The sequence below is a fragment of the Trichosurus vulpecula genome, chromosome 2 (genome assembly GCF_011100635.1).
Source record: "Trichosurus vulpecula isolate mTriVul1 chromosome 2, mTriVul1.pri, whole genome shotgun sequence".
NCBI classification, from domain to species: domain Eukaryota; kingdom Metazoa; phylum Chordata; class Mammalia; order Diprotodontia; family Phalangeridae; genus Trichosurus; species Trichosurus vulpecula.
Window position 1 is genome coordinate 334,803,213 of NC_050574.1, and position 20,265 is coordinate 334,823,477.

At 40.0% G+C, this 20,265-nt stretch overlaps 1 protein-coding gene across 1 annotated transcript; it reads left to right on the plus strand.

Moving 5' to 3' along the window:
• The first annotated feature begins 1,252 nt into the window (after positions 1 to 1,252).
• Positions 1,253 to 17,508, plus strand: LOC118836141 (E3 ubiquitin-protein ligase DTX3L-like). The gene is made up of 5 exons (XM_036743494.1): positions 1,253 to 1,586; positions 6,007 to 6,227; positions 8,619 to 10,184; positions 14,392 to 14,609; positions 16,432 to 17,508. Exons 1-5 carry the CDS (start codon positions 1,397 to 1,399, stop codon positions 16,499 to 16,501), a joined length of 2,265 nt encoding a protein of 754 aa, XP_036599389.1. The 5' UTR covers positions 1,253 to 1,396; the 3' UTR covers positions 16,502 to 17,508.
• The last annotated feature ends 2,757 nt before the right edge of the window (positions 17,509 to 20,265 follow it).

The window sequence follows — 20,265 nt, forward strand, 5'->3', positions numbered from 1 at the left end:
GATAATGGAGTGGTTTGCAATTTCTTCTCATGTTCATTTTCCAGGTAAGGAAACTGAGGCAAACTAGGTTAAGTGTTTTGCCCAGGTGTCATACAGCTACTAAGTGTCTGAGGCCAGATTTGAACTCATGAAATTCTTCCTGACTTCATGCCTGGTGTTCTGTCCACTGTACCACCTAGCTGTCCCCTTGTGGAGTAGAAAGAGGCCTAAATCCTGGGGTGTGCTGCCAGAAAACCGAGAAAAGCTTTTAAGGTTCACCTGTATTATTAACATTTTCTCCATTACTTTCATAAATCTAAGCAACCAACTTAACAAAAAAAAAATTCTCTTGTCATTTTTGCTGATTTTGATACTCACTGGAAATTCGACAGTCACCTCTCTGAGCAGTTCGGGCTGTTTCCACCACATTACTGGTTCTAGCTGTACTCAGACATCCTAGGTTTGAATCTTAACTGTGCTCCTTACTCCTTTACCGACCTTGAACTAGTCACTTTGCCTATATGGGACTCAGTTTCCTCCTTTGTAAATTAGAGTGTTTGACTTAACCTTTTTTTCTTTCGTGGAACTCTTTGGCAGACTGTTAAAACCTATGGACCCCTCCTCAGAATAGGGTTTTTACATACATAAAATAAAATACAAAGGATTACAGAGGAAGCCAATTATGTTGAAATCGTTACCAAAAAAAATTTTTTTTCAAAAAACCCAACTTCTTAGACCCTGGAGAAATTTATCCACGGAACGTCAGTCTCTGGACATCGGGTTACGAACTCTCACCAATAGATGGCCTCGAAGTTCGCTTCCAATTTTTAAATTTAAGCAAGATCCTATGAACCTCGAGGCTTTCAGATGGGAGGCGATCTGGGTCCCGTAACTTTGACGTCATTCGAAGGGTTACTATTTCCTACTTAATAAGGAATTCAGAATATTCAAATGTGCGCTGAAGGTGCCTGGATATCTTTTTAAAAGAGAGGAAAAACAAATTGGTGTCTTTCCTTGCTTCTGGAAATGTTACAGTCCTACATCGGACCCATACTCCCACCCCCACCCCCGCCGCCCCCCAAATAAGATGGGAGCTGATACAAATTTCCAAGCCCCCTCCCTGTCGTCCTGGTTTAGAGAGCTACAAGCCCCAAGCAGAGCTGGGGGCTGGGGAAGTTCAGAGTCTTCTTTCCTGCCTCCATGTCAAATCCCTCCCCGCGCCCCAAGGCTAGGAATAGGCAGGGCTTTTCGGGAAACGAAACTGAAAGTTTGAAGGTTACCTCTGAGGAGAGGTGGGGTAGGCAGCTGAAAGGGCCATTTCCCTTCCCCTCTCTGCTCCCCAGTTATCCCCTGCAGAGCCCAGTGAGCAAACGTCACAGCCCCGGCTCCTCGGCTCAGGAGTCAAGACCCTACTGAAATGGCCACAGGAGCTTCTGCCTGCGGTCCGCCGTACCGGGTCCAGGTCCGTGCGTCCGAGAGCTGCTCTGGACTGGAGAAGAAGCTGCAGAAGTATTTCCAGAGCCGGAAGAAGTCTGGGGGAGGAGAGTGCATGGTCAAAGCCGGCCCAACCGAAGGCACTTTCTGGCTAGAGTTTTCGGAAAGAGAAGGTGAGCAGAAAGGGTCTGTGGGAGCCGCTGGACAGAGACCGGCGGAGAGACAGGGTGAACTGGGAGAGGGCACCGAAGTGGAGGCCAGCCTGAGCCAGGAGAAGGGCCACTGGGAAACTGGGCTTGGGTTAATAATAGCTTGCATTTGTATAAAGCCTACAATGTGCGGCGCACTGTGCTAAACTTGCAAAAATTACCTCATTTAATCCTCACAAGAATCCTGTGATGTAGGTGTTATCCCCATTTTACAGTTAAGGAAATTGAGGCATTCAGGGATTGAATGACTTCCTCAGGATCACACAGCTAAATCAGTGAGGTCAGATTTGAACCCTGGTCTTCCTGACTCCAGGCCTGAAGTTCTATCCACGGTGTCACTTAAGAAAGGCAGAAACTGACTGGCGCCTCTCCTCCCATTTTTAACTCCTTCCCATTTCATTCCCTCCCCCCTTGCCAGAGTCCACACTGTGCTACTGCAGCAGAGATAGGCAACTTTTTGTCATTAGAAGGGCAGCAAAGGCTTTAGAGCTGAGAATTACATTTAGCCTAGCATCCTTTAGAGATGAGGAAACTGAGGCCCCAAGAACTAGTTAACTAGAGAGCAGAGTGGATAGAGCCTTGGACCTGCCAATCAGGAAGGCCTGATCAAAAGAAAACTCTGGACACTAATTTCAAGAGATCACAAATGAAAACTATTCAGATCTATTAGAATGAGAGGGAAAAGTGAAGATAGAAAGAACCCACCTCTAACTTCTTGAAAGGAACATCAAAATGAAAGATCAGGAATGTTAGAACCCAAATCCAGAACTCCCACACTAAGTATCCATAAAGCATCCCATCAAGTACCAAGGATCACACAAGATCTGAAAGATTCCAGTATAAATAAGAACTCTTGGACTGCAGTTATTTGAAAAGGAAAAAGAGGCAGACTTACAACCAAAAATAACATACTCAAAAACTGAGTATAATTCCACAGAGAAAAAAAAAAAGAAGAAGAAGAAGAATGTGCCTTTAATCAAAAAGAAAACTTTTAAGCATTTTTGGTGATAGGACCAGAGTTTGAGATACAAACGCAAGAACTCAAGAGAAACTTAGAAAGGTAAATTGATTTGAGAGTTGGAAGGACATATATGATGATGCAGTGCTAATATTCTAATAGGAGGAGAAGCAGGTGTGCTTTTAGAACCTATTTAATGCCTTTGAAGAGCATTAAAGGAGGTATGTAAGCAAAACAGAGACAGGGGCAGCTAGATGGTGCAGTGAGGAGAGCACAGGCCCTGGAGTCAGGAGGACCTGAGTTCAAATGTGAACTCAGATACTTGGGCAAGTCACTTAACCCCAATTGCCTTGCCTTCCCCCCTCCAAAGGAAAAAAGAAAAACAGAGGACCTAAAGGTAGATTGGTTCCAATCTGAATGTGCTAACCAAAATTGGGGTGAGAAGCATGGGCATCAGATCAACTTTACTCTTCTCTGAAACAAATAAAAGGGTTGAACTCATGCACATGTATACACAAAGAATTTGGTGTTGTTATATTTCAAACTCAACAAATTTTCTGATGTGGAGGGAATAAACAGTACAAAAAGAAAAGAACGAGAATCTAAGGGAATGACCATCAATTGAAGAATGACTAAACAAATTGTGCCATGTGAATAAAATGGAATATTAATGGTATTCTAAGAAATGATGAAAGAGGTGATTTCAGAGAATCTGAGAATGAACTGATGAAGAAGGAACTAAGTAGAATAAGAACACATGCAAGGACAGCAACATTATAAAGAAATACTACTTTGAAAGACTTAAGAACTCTGATTTATGCAGTGAGTAACCATGTCCCCAAAGGACACATGGTAAAGATACTATTTACCTTCTGACAGAGTGGTGATATTTTCAAGGTGCAGAAAGAGATATACATTTTTGGATATTGCCAGCGGGTGAATTAATTTTGCTTGATAATACCTTTTCCAAGAATTTTTTTCCTTCTGTTGCTTTTTAGCGGGGGTGGGGTTAAGAATTATGGTTAAAAAAAAACTAAAAGAAAAACTATATTGTAATAATTTTTAATTACACAGAAGTGAATGGAAGGAAGTTCAGAGGGTAGCAGAGAAAATAAGTAGGACAATTTTGAAATTAATGAGTGAAATTCAACATATACTTCAAAATAAATGGTATAAAACGTAGACTCACAGTTTCATGTACTCTCTTTTTTGTGTCTTGTGTATACATAAATGAGCTGATTTTGTTGTTAATTTCAAAATAAATAAATTTTTTAAAGAAAGTCTTTGAAATTCATTAGGTGAAGTGAAATAATGCTAGACTTATCATGTCCTCTGGGTCATCTAAAAGCCCACAGAAAAGAGCTGGCTGGAATAAGGGAGTGCTAGTGAATGCTGAAGGGACAGTTAGGTGGCCCAGTAGACAGAGCACTGGGCTTGGAATCAGGAAGACTCATCTTCCTTAATTCAAATCTGGCCTCAGACACTTACTAGCTGTGTGACTCTGGGCAAGTTACTTAACCCTGTTTTCCTCAATGAGCTGGAGAAGAAAACGACAGATCATTGTGGTATCTTTGCCACAAAACCCCACACCTGGGTTGTGGTGATTCAAATAGGACTGAACAACAGTGGGTGTTGAACCAGGAGAAAGCTAATCCCTGAGGAAGAAATACCTGGGGGAAAGGAGAGGCATGGGCTTTGGCCTAGGTCTTCTTCCATTCAGCTTCCCTTCCCCTTGGCTGGTGGAAGACTTTTAAAGGGACAGAAGGATCATTTGGTGTCCAGGAGGCACCTATCCCTGAATTACTCTGCACTGGGAACCAAAGACAAATTGAACATAGATTCCTTACTTTACTAGAGACCCCAGCAAAGAGACCACATCATGCCTAAGGGGGGCTTCTTGAGCATCTAATGATGCTCAAAGACTTCCAGCAACCAAAGGCTATGAGTGATTCCATTATCTCACCAGGTTGCCTCTAAGCTTGTACCCATTTCCCCTAGACTCTGTATGGAATTGTGAGAGTGTGTCACATCCTTCCGGGGCTCAGGGAAGGAAGTTTTGTACCGGATGTTCTTACTGTGCCACTGTAGTAAATACCTCTTAAGTCTGGCTGACTAGAATGATTCTCAACTGATCATCTTATGGGGAAACACACAGGTGGAGGCCATGGGCTAATGGTATTAGAGATTTACCCCCAACTCCTCAGCAGTACCCCTAAAACCTGGACGGGGAAGATGCAGCCTTCCTCTGGGACCTGGGACTCATTTGTGATGGAGGAAGTTTGGATAAGCATTGTCAGAGCTTATAGGGAATATGTATGTGTGTCTGGAACAATCTCACCTATTGATAAAAATAAAAATATGAAAGCAAAATCTTCTCCAGGGAGGGATTGGTAGTCTTTGGAAAAGAATGATAGATTTCTACTTTTCTGCAAAACTGTTTATTTGCTCCATAGCATTCCTAATAGTGAAACAATTTTGTTAAATTTTATGAAACACTGACCTGGTGGTAAACATGGTAAGACACTTATTATATAGCCCACACCCCCACACCCCCACCCCCAATCAGAATGAATTTACTCAACTAAGCCTACTTTGGCTGTATTATTCAAATCCCGTCCCAGCTTGCGTTTGTATCAAAAAGAATCAAGAGAAGGTTTCAGTGAGAAGCAGCTTGGTACATTTAAAACCGTGTTGGCTTTGGCATCTACGGGCTCTGCCACTTACTGTGCCCCTTGGGCAATGCACTTTCCTTCTCTGGGCCTCAGTTTCCTCCTTTGTAAAGCGAGTGGATTGAACTAGATGATCTCTAATATCTCTTGCAACTTTAAATCTATAATTTTATGGAGGGCATACAAGATTCCACCTCTGCTCCCTCTCTAGTTTCTTCTAACTCTTCCATGGGAGATACAGACATAGTCTAGGACAGGGATAGGGAACCTGCAGCCTTTTGACTTAAATTTCAATTCAGTCAAAAGACCACACTTAAGGATCTAAAGGCTGCCTGTGGCCTGAAGGCCATCCCTGGTCTAGGAGAGTATTAAACCCAAATGTGCCCTTTGTATGGCTTCCTTAGACCCATCCTGAAAGTTGAAACCTCTATTTCTTTTTCATATTGGCAGCATCTTGAATTCTATTCCCTTATCCTTTCCAAAGACACGTTCCATAGTCTGCTCCTCTCTTTTAATTATTTCCTATCACAGGACAAATCACTGATCTACCCTAGATCTTGTCTGTAGTATCCTAAGTCTCTCTTGTCGCTGCCTTGCTGCATACCAAGATTCAGACAGGTCTAAGACCAAGATGGGTTTGGGGGAGGGGAAACAGAGCACTGGTCTCTGCCAGCTCTAAAGGTCTAATCCCATATTAAATTTTGAAGGAGACATCTGAAGCTTTATCATTTACCTTTCATTTTTCTGTTTCTCTAAGCCAAGGAAAGAGTGATAGCAAAGGGAGATCACACTGTGGAAGTCAGTGCTACATCACATGTGAAAGTCTTCATAGAAACAAATGAAACCTCAGGAGAGAAGAATACTTTGGAGATGAGCCAGTATTCCTCCCAGACTCAGTCACTCCCAAAGGAATTTCTAGATGAGAAGCATCCAGAAGAAGGAGGTGCTTCTGGCTCCTCTGATTCCATTATTCAAAAGGTGAGTGGGAAGGGAAGAGGGTGATCAGAGTCTCTTCCCATTCACACACCTAGAAATGTCCTTCCTCCTTTGCAGTGACATTCATATTTTATGAAGTTTGTATTAACTTACCTAATTTCCACAAATTTCTGTCCTTTTTCCTCTCTTCTCTCCTCTTCCCCAAGTTTCTCTCAATCTAGTAACAATGCATATTTTAGGTTGTAGGTTCTCAGAAGTGGGAGATATGAATGTGAATTTTTGGATGCATTTTGCTGAACTATTTTTTTAGACAGATTACTGTCAAAGTAGGACAGAAGGAAGGGAGATATTGGGAAATCAAGGTGATGTTAAAAAAGTTATTAATAAGTTTATTTTTAGTTAAAACAAAATTTGTAGTTACCAGAAGGGCATGGTCAAAGAAAGGCCTTTGGTTCAAATCCTGCCCCTAGTATTTACTACCTCTGGAATTTTAACCTGTCTTTCCCTCAGCTTCGTCATCTATAGAAATGAGAGAGTTGGGCTAGATAACCTGCAAGGTCCTTTCTAGTTCTAAATTTCTGATTCTATGATGTGACAATAATCGCATAATTGTATATTGTATTTGTCTGATTGTATATTGTAATTGTATAATGCCTTTAGGTATTGTAGCAGGGTACTTTTTGCCATGATAAACCTTCACAAAGCTTCCAGTGATCACCACAAAGCATCACTTACCATCTGTACCCTGACACATGTCATAAAGAATCTCGGTAGTGCCAAATGAACTATAACCTCGAAGTGAATAAGTCCGGTGAGAGGCTGTCATTGTTCAATCTGGCTGATTCCCTTTCATGATCCCATAGCAAATCTGGCACACATAAGGCACGCTGTATTCCAAACCTTACAATTTTTCTAGGCGTAGCGCATGGCATATAGAACTTGGTGTCAGTCAAAGCCTGACTCAAGCACTCACTGGCTGTGAGATCACATGATAGCCAGCACTTACATAGCAGTTTGAGGTTTGCACAGCACTCTGCTTATTATCTCATTTTATTTTCAGGACAACACTGTAAGGTCAGTGTTCTTATTACTCCCCTTTTATTTTTTTTAGCATTATAATTTTCATATTTATCTAAGATCCTACTTACATTTAAATCTAAAAACCAATTTATTAAGTCTAAATACAAATAAATGGTTCTCAAAGTGTGGCCCAGGGACCTCTGGTAGGCACCAAAACATTTTTAAAGGGTCCACAAGGTCAAAATATTTTGATAGTATTAATTTCTCATGTGATAAATATCAGTTGGTATAACCTACATAAACAGAAGCTCTGTGTGTGTGTCAATAATTTTTTTTTTGACATTTGAGATGAGGTTTTATTATTGATGCCTTTCTCGAATTTGGTTTCCTGTGATCCTATCTATTATTAATTTATTTATTTTTAGTTTGCAACATTCATTTCCACAAGATTTTGAGTTCCAAGTTTTCTCCCCATCTCTCCCCTTCCCTGTCCCAAAATGGCATGCATTCTGATTACCCCCTCCCCCAATGTGCCCTCCCTTCTATTAACCCTCCCCCTTATCCCCTTTCCCCTTACTTTCTTGTAGGGCAAGATAGATTTCTATACCCCATTGCCTATATATCACATTTCCCAGTTGCATGTAAAAACGATTTTTAACATTCATTTTTAAAACTTTGCATAACTCCCATTTTACAGGTGAGAAAATTGAGGCTGAGGGAGGTTGAGTGTTTGGTCCAGGGTCATCCAGTTCAGTATCTGAGGCTAGGTTTGAACTCACGTCTTTTCTGGCTCCAATTCCCATATTCTATTCATTGTGCCTCAGTTTCCTCAACTTTATCTGCCTCAAATTGGCCAAACTGGCTCTAATTCCCATATTCTTTTCACTGTGCCTCAGTTTCCCCAACATTTATCTCCCTCAAAATGGGTTGCTGTTAGTGTCAAAAGACATAACATGTGCAAAAGTGCCTTGCAAATATTAAAGTCCTAAATAAATGCCATTATTATTGTTATTATCACTGTCATCATCATCATTTAGCAGACGAAGGAACCAAGGTTTAGAGAGTTAAAGTGACTGGTCTAAGGCACATAGCTGCTTGGCAACAGAACCTCGCCTAGTGCTTGCTTAGTGTCTTGATTCCTGGACCAAAGTTTCCTACATTACCAGCACCATTCCCTCCTCCCCCAACCCCCATGCCTTATCTACTGTGCATCATTATTAGTATAGCCATTAAGAAATGTAAACAGAACCCCAAATGAAGCACAAAGTCAAGTCAGCTTCTTTTCAGGGCTGACAATTTGAAGGAGTCAATGATAGCAGTTGTTAAGGCTTTAATGCTATAACACCTAGATATCTTAAAAATAGCAGAACTGTTTGTAGCCTTGTAATTTTATTTGGTCTTTGTAAATTTCAGATATTTCTCCGTGTGGAGGCCTACCTGACCTTCAACCTTTCCAGAGAGCAAAGGGAGAAAATTATTAACCTTTGCCCAAATCTCAGAATAGAGACAGGCTCTGATGGAAAGGAGAAAGTGATTGGTGATTACCAAGATATTCAAAAAATTTATCAATTTTTAAGTGAGAGGATCCTGGGAAATGACCAGAAAGAAGATTTTCCTCACTCAGCCTCATCAAAAGAAATCAAGGAAATTATGCCAAATGACTGGGACAGTCCTGTTCTTCCCTCAAACTCAAAACACAGAACAGAAGAGTTGGACTCCATCTTAGTTCCTTCACATTTGTATGAATATTTTAAATTGTTCTTTCCTGAAATTCTGGACAGAATAGAAAAAGAGCACAAAGTTCATATCAAAAATACTTTGGCATATCCTATAGGAAGTGTCTGTTTAGATTTTGAGACAAATAATCCTAGGGACAGAAAAGCAGCTGAAGAAGCTTTTACCAGAGCATTTCAAAGGGAAATACAGAATGTGACCTCTCAGGAAGTTCATTTCACAGATAATCAGCTGGCACTTGAAGTCCAAAAAACACTGGTTGACAGGTTTAAAATTCTAGCTATGAGAGCCGAGGGAAAAGTCTTGATTCTTCTGGGAAACCCACAGGATATTTTAGAAGCTAAACATTTCATTGAAGCAAACTTCTCCCACAAACAACCTGTGAAAATTATGGTTTCCCAAAACATGATGAGGAATGGAATTGAGGTTGATACTTCTCACTTGTGTCTTCTGTGCCAAGAAATCATAGAAATAGAGAAAAAATATGACACTACAACGGAAATGGTGAACCAACCCCAAACTGGGAAAACCCTCCTTGTATTTAAACCAAAAGACAAAGGCCTAGACCTTTCTGCACATGCTTATGAATATTTCATTGATGTCTTTCAGATGATCTTAGCTCATATTGTTAAGGAGGTAGTTATTCTGAAACCATTAGAACAAGGGAGAAAGAGTTGGTCTGAAAAGACATTCTTTGAAGACTTTAAAACAAAGTACCCTTTTGTAAACTTTGAGTGGAATGAACTACAGTTGACATTGACAAGTTTGCCCAAGTATCTGACAGAGGCAATCAAATATATTAAGAGATATTTTAGTATTGAAAGTCCTGCTCAGCAGAGAGCAGCTCTCTCCTTTGGAGGAAATTGGAATGAAGACCCCAAGTCCCCTTTGGAAAAAAATGGTGATGATTTCAAGGTGCCTTTACCTCTTTGCAAGGGATTGCCTAGCTATGGGGACTTAGAGAAAGAGAAGAAGGAGGAAGAGGAGGAATGTGTCATCTGTATGGAAATTATTCACCACAAAGAAGTCCTCCCAAAGTGCAAACACACATTCTGTGGCCCTTGTATCAGAGAGGCCATGAAACATAAGCCAGTGTGCCCTATATGCCAGACTGCCTATGGCATCGTGAAAGGAAATCAGCCTGATGGAAAAATGACTTACTCTTGCTTGTCTTTTTCACTTCCCGGTTATGATTCATGTGGCACTATTGAGATCCTTTATGACATGAGTGGAGGCATACAGACGGTAAGGAAGAGTTTGTGCTGATTGTTAGAAGCTCTGTGCTGCTTTATCATGACAAAAGAGTACCCAGTTATGTTTACAAAGCATGAATTTGGCACGATCTCTCTGTTAGCAATTTTTGAGGTGTTTCGTATATCCAGATCCAAAATAATATTTAGCATTTCTATTGCACTTTAAGGTTTGCAAACACTTTGCAAATAATGTCTCATTTGATTCTCATAACAATCATGGGAAGTAACTGTTACTAGTATCTCCATTTTACAGACAAGGAAAATGAGACAAATAAACGTTAAGAGCTTTGTCCAGGGTTACACTGCTAGTAAGTGTCTGAGGCATGGCTTGAGCCCAAATCTTCCTGACTCCAGCTTCAGCATTCCATCCGCTGCACCACCTAGCTGCCAATCCAGATGGTCAGAAGGTTCACGAATGTATTTATGTATACACACACACATACACACACACAGGCACATACATACACACACAGATACACATACATAGACATATATAATTTTCAATACCTAAAACATGGATTAGCTGTAGATACAGAGAAGTAGTATGCCGTTATGGACAAAGCCTTGGAGCCGAGAGAACCTGGGTTCAAGCCCCACTCTTATACATACCGGCTGTATGACCCTAGGCAAATCACATCACTTCTGAGTGCTCTAGGAAACTCTTTAAGATTAGAATTTGCAGAGAATGTGCCAGACTACATTAGGAGAGGGCATTTCCTCCTGGGGTAGTTCACTGTAGTGTTGAAATTAGAGACCAGTTCCTATCCCTAGATAAAGATATAGCTAAATTGGTCCAGTCAGCTTTGTGGATGCTCTAGGGAAGCAGTATGATATGGCAAGCAGAAATCAGTACCCAGAGGCAGAAGCCTGGGACTTGAAACTTCATACCTTTAGTCTCTAACAGATCTTCAGTCCACTTTCCCCTCACTTTTTTTGAAGCTTTGCATTGGATTCCAGTATTTTAATAACTAGGGATTTTGGTATCTCTTTTTATCTGTCTTTCGCATTGTGCTATAAATAAGTGAACCACTTTACACAAAATGTTTATGGTACAGGCCCTGCTGATGGCATCAAGACTAGAAGCTGCTTGTGCCCAGTTTTCGTCTCCCCCCTTTCCACATTGTTGAAGGTTGCTCAGGTATCTATCTGCCTCTTCTTCAAATACTGGTCAAAATAGTAAGAAAGTAATGACATGAAAAAATCCAACTCTAATGTTCTACAGGGATAAGTTGGAGTGAAGTTGGGCTTTGAGGTGGAGGTATCAGGATAGGGATATGTTGAAAAAGGAAGAATAAATAGTATATGAGATTTCATTTCAACAAACATGAGTTCATGGATGAAAAAGTGTTTATTAAGCAATCATTGTGTGTCAAGAGTTATGCTAAATTCATTTATTTAGTGCTTTCCTTGCACAATAATGGGACAAGACAAAGACTTTTAACTTGTACCATACGGACAAAGTATATTATGGGCAAAGAAGGAAAGAACCTGTGGCAGCTAGGTGGTACAGTGAGTACAGCATGGGCTCTGGAATCAGGAGGACCTGAGTTCAAATCTGGCATCAGACACTTGATACACTTACTAGCTGTGTGACCTTGGATAAGTCACTTAATCCCAATTGTCCTGCTTTCCCTCCCCCCCCCTGAAAAAAAAAGAAGGAAAGAAGCTGTTAATTCCCTTTCCAATAGCCTAATGTTAGATTTCAATGTCTCAAGTCTCTCTTCTCTACTCTAGTCAATCCTCCATCAGGTACCAAACTGATCTTTCTAAAAAAGTCTGTCATTTCATCTCCTTACTCAATAAACTCCCAGTAATTCTCAATTCCCTCTGGGATAAAATGTACCATCCTCTGTTTGTATTTACAACCTGTCCCTTTACTATCTTTTGAGTCATCTTTCATTTTACTTTCCTCCACAAACTCTTCAATTCAGCAACACTCACCTCCTTGCTATTCCTAGCCCATAACACTCCATCTTTCATCTCCCTGCATTTTCACTGGCTATCCCCAATATCTGGAAAGCTTTCCCTCCTAGTCTCAGCTCCTGGCTTCCCTGGCTTACTTTGAGTCTCAGATAAAATCCTACTTTCTTCAAGAAGCCTTCCCTATCTCCCTATTTCCCTTTGAAATTACCTCCCTTGTATGTCTTGTATGTACACAGTTGTATGCATATGTTGTCTCCACCAGTAGAATTGAAGCTCCTTGTGGGCAAGAACTGTTTTTGCCTTTCTTTGTATCCCCAGGCACAATGTGTATCTCATAGTAAATTCTTAGTAAATCTTGTCCACTTGACTTGTTAAAACCACCTCCTGGGACCTTAAGAGGAGATTCTGAAAAGAAAGATCAGCAATGGTCAATAGCCTAATAAATAAATACCTTTGGAATGGCTTACATTTCTCTCTAATCTCACCTAAAACCTCTCACTTTGAAAGCAGCCAGTGGAGACATTTGCTGCTTCCCAACTGACACTATAGCCTGAGTAACCGAACTCTGCCCCAGGACCTTCTTATGGACAGAAATGACCTCTTTGGTTAACTGAATCAGCTTTAATTGGAGCTGGGTGAAATGGAGATAATGAGTTTGTGAAAATGGGAATGGGAGAAGATGGAGGGGGTTCCACTAATTGTACTGGAGAAAGGGTCTGCTTTGTAGGAACTGGAGCCTGACTCTCAGTCGGGGGTAGATCCCTGCAAAATTAAGTTGCCTGTTCCACTGCACCATGAAGTCTCTTACCTTATCTCTCTTTTCATGTTCACAAATCACTTTGGGCTGAGGAAATATGATATTCTTCCATTTTACTGACAGTGAAAATGAAGCCTGCAAGGGCAATGTTGTTTATCCTAAGGCCCCATCCACTATTGTTCCCCAGAGGGAAACTGGGCAATGTTCATTTGGGATGAAAATGTGAGTTGGCTTTAGGAAGTTTCAGTTTCATTTGTTCAGTCATTAGGAAAGCAGCCTTTCAAACTTAATGAGTCCTGATGAAATCTGTCATTTATAACCTATGACCTATGGAGCATGCACTGAGAAAATATTTAATTTGTTAGATTCCTTCGGACAGAAAATGTTTGTTTATATGCCCTCCATTGTCTTGCACTATGTTTTGTATGTAGCAGGCATTTGGTAAATGTTGAATTTAATTGAATTTTACAGGTCTTTGTGCCATAGGAAGGACTTTCACAATGAAGAACTATCTTAAAGCAAAATGAGTAGTGGAGAGTCAGTCTCTGAGTAAGGAAGACCTGTTTCAAGTCCTGCTGCTGACACAGACTAACTGTGTGACCCTGGCAAGTCACAACCTTTTAGTGGCCCAGGCAACTTTTGTTTTGTTTTGTTTGGAACCAGGCAACTTTTTAAGACAATAACCAGAGTAGGGACCCTGCAGATCTTCTGTTGTAGAGCTAGTTTCCACCTCTCTCCCACATCACCATCATAGAGTTATGTAACAACAATGCTGCTAGCAACTGCTGTGGGGGTGTAAGACCCAACAAGACCAGCGACAAGAGCTGCCAGCACAGGTTCTTTGATCTGCTTTTCTAGGGAAAGCAACTTTAAGGGATTAACAATCTCACTTTAATGAAACATACATATATCATTCTCTTAATTCAGGGGGAAAAGTGAGCACCCTGAACTTCAGAGCAAATACAAATAAAAATTACAAACAGAAAATATCAACAGATCAAATAACACAATTCAACAGACAGACTTTGTCTGATCAAGACATCACATACATAGTTATCAAAAAAGAAGCACCGAATCTGGGTTTTCTTCAAAGCCCGGCAGCTCCAGCCATTAGCCAGAGTCTCCACACCAACACTCTTCCAGTGAGTGAGAGCCCCAAACAAAATGCTAACCTCAGTTTATATACCCTTCTTAAGGCCCGAAGGCTTCATGCCTAATCAGCACAAAAAGTGTGGGCCTCAGACTTTGTACCTAGTTAGCGAAAGGTTGTGGGCCTGGGGCTTTGCACCTAGTAAGACTTAATCAAAGGCATTTGATTACTTTAGCATTCTAAAAGAGAAAACAACAAAAAAAAGTCCCACCTTAGTTAATATTGCAAGCTAATATATCAATGAAGTCACAAACCTATTACTAAAAGAAAATCATGTGTTTTTTTTTTCAAAAACACTATACCTTTGTAAAGAAGTTTATAAATTTTCACATTTTTTCTTCGTGATGTTTGTTTGACTTGTCCATACAGGAAGATCATCCTAACCCAGGAAAATACTATAGTGGAACAAAACGGACGGCATACTTGCCAGATAATGAAGAAGGACGGCAAGTTTTGAACCTCCTCAAAAGAGCTTTTAAGCAAAAGTTGATTTTCACAATAGGCCAGTCTCGAACATCAGGAGTTACGGATGTGATCACATGGAATGATATACACCATAAAACAAAAATATATGGTGGACCAGAAAAGTAAGAGATATTTCCCCTTTTAAAAAATTTAAGATGTATTGATTCTCTTTCTTTTTACATGATATTCACTTACTCTACCTCTTCTCTCACCAAGCAAACCTTCTCTTGAACAAAAATTTCCAAAAATATTGAAGTTAGCAAGTCTAACCTACACATTGACCAGATCTGATAACATATCCAACATTTCATGCTCAAATTACCCCCTCAATCTCCAGAAAATGAAAATAGGTACATTTTTTCATCTCTTCTTTGGCCTTTGCTTGTCAATTAATTGTAATTAATTAATATAATTAATTATACAGAAATTTATACAAAAATTTACTTTCATTTTCTTGGTTTTTTTTTCTGTTTCCCTTATTGCAGTCATTTTGTATATTCTTTTCATATTCTGCTTATTTTAGTCTGCAACACATCATACACATTTCCCTGTATTCCTGTGAATTCTTCCCACTTACTTTTTTCTTACAGGGCAATAATATTCCATTCCAGTTGGAGACATTTCCTTTTGAATTCCACTGGTTTTTAAAGCAAATGTAGAAATTGCAAAACTTGTCAGGATGATGCTCTGTGGTAGAAACCATTATTTACCACAGTGGGGTTTTCTTTCAGAGACAGAAGTACAATCTCAAAGTGATCTTTCAGAGATAAGTACAGTAAAACAATGATTTCATACATTATACAATTAGAGAAAGTATCACTTATTTCTCTGAAAGATTACTGTGCTGAAACCCAAAAAGTAGTATTAAATGGGTCCATGTTGCTGTGGAAAGAGGTATATTAGTGGCATATCATGGAGATGTGTCCTTGGTTCTGTGCTTTTTAATATTTTTACCAATGAACGGGATAAAGCAATAGAAGACATGGTTACAAGATTTTCAGATATCACAAAGCTGAGAGAGATAATTAGTATATTGGATGACAATGTCAGCATGGAATGATGGCACTAACTTTTGAGTCAGGGGATCTGCCTTCAGATCCTACCTTTATCATTTACTATCTGGGTTTCCTTGGGCAAGTCACTTATGCTCCCTAGGCTTTAGTTTCCTCTCTTGTAAATTGAAAAGAATGGACTAGATGCCTTCTAAAGTCCCTTTCAACTCTTCATTTGTTACCAGATAGTAGGCTACCAAATCTTATGGATGGCCTGTAAGATGGGGCCAAATATTTGTGAAGGTGAAATTTAATAGGGATAAATGTAGTCTTAATTTGGTTCCAAGAAACCAACTTAAGAAGTACAAGATGAGATGTATGCCTAGGAAAAGATATGCAGTGACTTACATGGAACTTTGTTTTATGTGATCACACATGCGTAATCTATGTGTCAAATTATTCACCTTCTCAGTGGGATGGGGAGGGGAAGGAGGGAGAAAATTCAGAACTCAAAATTTGAAAAAAAGAATTTTAAAATTTTTACATGTAATGGGGAAAAATCAAAATATTAATTAATGAAAAGATATGCAAGACCAATATCAGTCAGTGATGAAATAAATCTCATTTGATCTTACATTAAGAGATGCAGTGTCCTAGACAAAAGAGACAAGAGAGGCTGTATGGTGACCTCTTCAGACTACTTCTGGTGTATTGTCTTCAATTGTCCATTTTGGGAAGTACATGGATAAGCTATAGCTCATCCATGCAGGGCAATAGGGTTGATTAAAAGCCTTCAGATTGTTGCCATATGTGGATCATTTGAAAGAAAAATATTCTCAACCTAAAAAAAGAGGACTTAGGGAGGAAGGATGAGATAGCTATCTTCAGGTATTTGAAGGACTATCATTGAAAATGGGAGTTTCTGATGCCCAAAATCTTTATCCCTTTGCAGCTTTGCTTACCCTGATCCCGGCTATCTGGAACGAGTCAAGATGGAACTGAAGGCAAAAGGGATTGAGTAAGAGTGTTGACTTCAAGGATGCCTTGAGAGCAGGGCTTGTAAAAGCTGTGGCTGTGGAAAGGCATCCAAGCAGTCATTAACATGTGTGTCTATAGGCACCATTTAGACAAAAAGAAAAGAATTTGAGAAGAAACCAGTTTTGGGCTGAGTGGGATGAACTGCTATCCGCTAACCTGTCTAATTTCTTAGAGATTTTACTTTTTATTAGACAAACTGAGAGCCTGGTAGGAATGTAAAAGTTGTTTTAGTGAGAACCCAAAGTGTATCAGTTGGTCCTTTCCTGCCTGTCTCCATTTTGCTGCCACCAAGGATACTGGCATTAAGGAATCTTCCATTGTACCGTTTGCGCAAGGTGATGACTGCCCTTCAGGTACACTCACATTATTTGTGGTTAAGTTGTAGGTGGCCTCAAAACTCACCAGCGCTAGCTCCCCTTTAACTGGAATGGTAGCCAAGAACATTAAAAGACTGGAAGACGCTTTGGAGAAAATTTTAGTCTCCAAATATTTGTATGAGTCTTTCACTTCAAAAAGAAATCCATTCTTGCGACTCTGGCAAATGTAATACAAATTGAGGAATGGGGAAAAATATTTCTACAGTAAAGTCTAGTGACTTCCAAACACTTTCAATAACAGATATAAAAGCCTCTGGCATTCAAAGCCCTTCATAACTTTGGACCTCACTTTCATCACCTACTATGTCCTCTGTTATTAAGTGATACTGGCTTCCTTGATGTTCCTTGCACAAAAAACCTTCATCTCACCTGATTGTGCATTTTCACCCGATATCCCCCCATACCTTGAATTCTTTCCTCTCTCATTTCTGCCTACAGGCTTCCTTGACTTCTTTCAAATCCTACCTAAAGTCCCCCTTTCTACATGAAGCCTTTCCCAAACCCCCTTAATACCAGTGCCTTTTCTCTGTTGATTATCTCCAATTTATCCTGTATATAACTTGCTTGTACATAGTGTTTGCGTACTGTCTTCCCCATTAGACTATGAGCTATTTGAGGGCAGAGACTGTCTTTTGCCTTCTTTTGTATCCCCAGCATTTAGCATAGTGTCTAGCATATAGTAGGTACTTAATAAATACTTGTTGACTGACTAACTGTGGGCAGACTCATTGACCTGAGAATCAGAGTTTCCAGATTAATAGGCAACTGGCATTGGCTTGTGTGCTGTCCTTGTTCATTGTGTTCTCAGTTCACCTTTTGGGATGCACCTTGTGGCAGTTGCTCTGTTTGTCTAGCCTAGGGACGGAGAACCTGCCACCTGGAGGCCACATGTGGTCTTCTAGGTCCTTGAGTGCAGCCTTTTGACTAAGTCCAAGTTTTACAGAACAAATCCTTTTATTAAGGGGATTTTTTCTGTGAAGTTTGTATTCAGTCAAAGGCTCTGAACTTGAGGACTGAGAGGGCCACATGTGGCCTTGAGGCCACAGGTTCCCCACCTCTGGCTAGCCTTAGTGAGACTATAGTCATACCCAAATATTTTCTGACTTTTAACCTCCACAGCATTTTCTAATCAATTTTCCATTATTCTAAGTTCCTCCTCAAAAGTATAATTGTAGAGCAATAGATAACCTGCCCATTCATCTCCAAATGAATCTATTTTTTCTTCTTGCTACAAAACCTATGCAGAAATACTCCTTAGGAGCTTAAATCCAGGATCCTGTGGCTTGCTTGGAGAATAAAAGAGAACCTATGATACAGAGGGGTTCCTTTCCCAGTTACAAAGAGATTATTGGTGATAATGCAGCACTCCATTGCCCCAGGGCATAAGACTAATGATCTTTAGTTGGTTCTTCTCTAAATAATTAACACATCTGGATCTGGCTCTATGCTTTTGTTGGGGGAGATGTGATTTAATGTCTGTGTCAGTTGTTTTTAATAAAATAAAAACTGTGTAATGATCAGACTGGTGTCTTGCTTTTCAAATAGGGATTGGTTTCATTTATTGGATTTCTGTCTCCAGGCACTCTAAAGACCTGTGATGGAGAAGGCAAAAGACAGAAAAGCCACTGATTAGGGACATCTTTCACCACACTGACCATCCAGTTCCCCGTTGTTATTTTTTTTTAAATCAATTCTGGGGGAGATAGAAGGGTGTTTAGATTAATGGGAATGGGAGGATAAGGGAGGAATCATTGCAGGGGTAGGTTAAGTAATAGGAGAGCTAGGTAGTAAGTAGAAGTAAAGTGGAGGAGTCAGGAAAGAGATACACACAAAAATAAAAACAGATTAGGAGTAGAATCTGTTAGGGAAAGCATATGTCTATGAAAGTATGTGTGTTTATGTATGTATACTTGTATGTATATACCTATATGTCTCTCTAACCATGCTTAATTGTACCTTGGGTGGGGAAGGAAGGGGGAAGAAAAGAACAAACTAAAAAGTGTAAAGCAGGGAACAAAAGAAAACTTACAAGGAAGCAAAGAAAAGACGGACATCTCAACACAATGTGTATTTAATATGTAGACTTTCTTGAAAATGTCTTGCTATGTATTTTGAATGCTCTCATGTTCTGCTATGCACATGACATTTTTCCTTTTCTTATTTTATATTTGTTTTAATAAGTTTATAATGTTTCTTTTTCTTTTCTTATTATGTATTTAAGTTTTAATTTTAAAAAATCAGTTCTGATTGACTGACATTTCCTTTGCCCAATGGTCAGCAGACTTCTGTCTCTCCAGATTCGTAGGATGGGGTCACCATTTGTCAAAATGAAAACCCCTTTGCTGTGCTTTTTTATAGTCTCATCTCCAAATCACTCAATTCTACCAATAACTGTTCCTCGTCACCCTCTATGCTCCCCTTCAGCTGTGTGCTCTGGAACCCCCATTTTATGATTTTGAGACTCCTAGTTGTCCAAAATCTCTACCTGCACACTCTTTTTTATCATCTGTAACTCCCAGAGCTCTGGAATTTGCCTTATCTCTGAAAAGTCTCTCCAATATCGGTTGCTTCTTCACTCAGGGCAGTCAGGATGAAGAGCTGGCATACTCCTTGCTGCTCAGTGATACTTCTATACCTGCTCTGCACTCAGTAACTTTCCTGTCCAGATGGCTGCTGTTGCCACATGCTAGCCTACTGCTCACCAATCTTTCTTTCATTTTTTAGTGATTTCATTAATTTTAACAATACCTTCATTTCTGAATATATCCCTCTCCCCTCCCCGCCCCCAAATAAGTGATAACCCACATCAGTTAAAAAGAAAGGAAAAAAGCAGCAAAAGTAACCAACACAACAATAGGGTCTGAGAGTATGTATTGTGTTCCACACCTGAAGTCTGAAAAGAAGGCAGGGAACTGGACTTGCTGAACTTTTCTTTAAGACGAACAAAAAATTCTAATAACTGTATTCTATTATATAGTCTCAAGTATGCCGGATCCACTGCTGCTGAATTTATCATGAATCTCTATCCAAGCCATCATAGCTAGGAGAGAGAGATGATCCAACTGACATTAGCCTGTACAAGGTCAGCTGTTTGTGCGAAGTCCACCTGAGTGATTCCATCGAGAATTCTAAACTTTGAGTGGTGGCTTTAGTGAATACAGCACTGGGCTGAGAGTCAGAAAGATCTGAGCTCAAATCTGGCTAAAGGCACTTATAGCTATGTGACCCTGGGCAAATCACTTAACCTTTGTTACCACTGCAGAAGGAAATGGCAAACCACTCCAGTGACTGTGCCGAGAAAACGCCCTGGACAGTATGGTCCAGAGGATTATGAAGAGTCAGATAGGACTGAACTACAATAACGGTGGCTA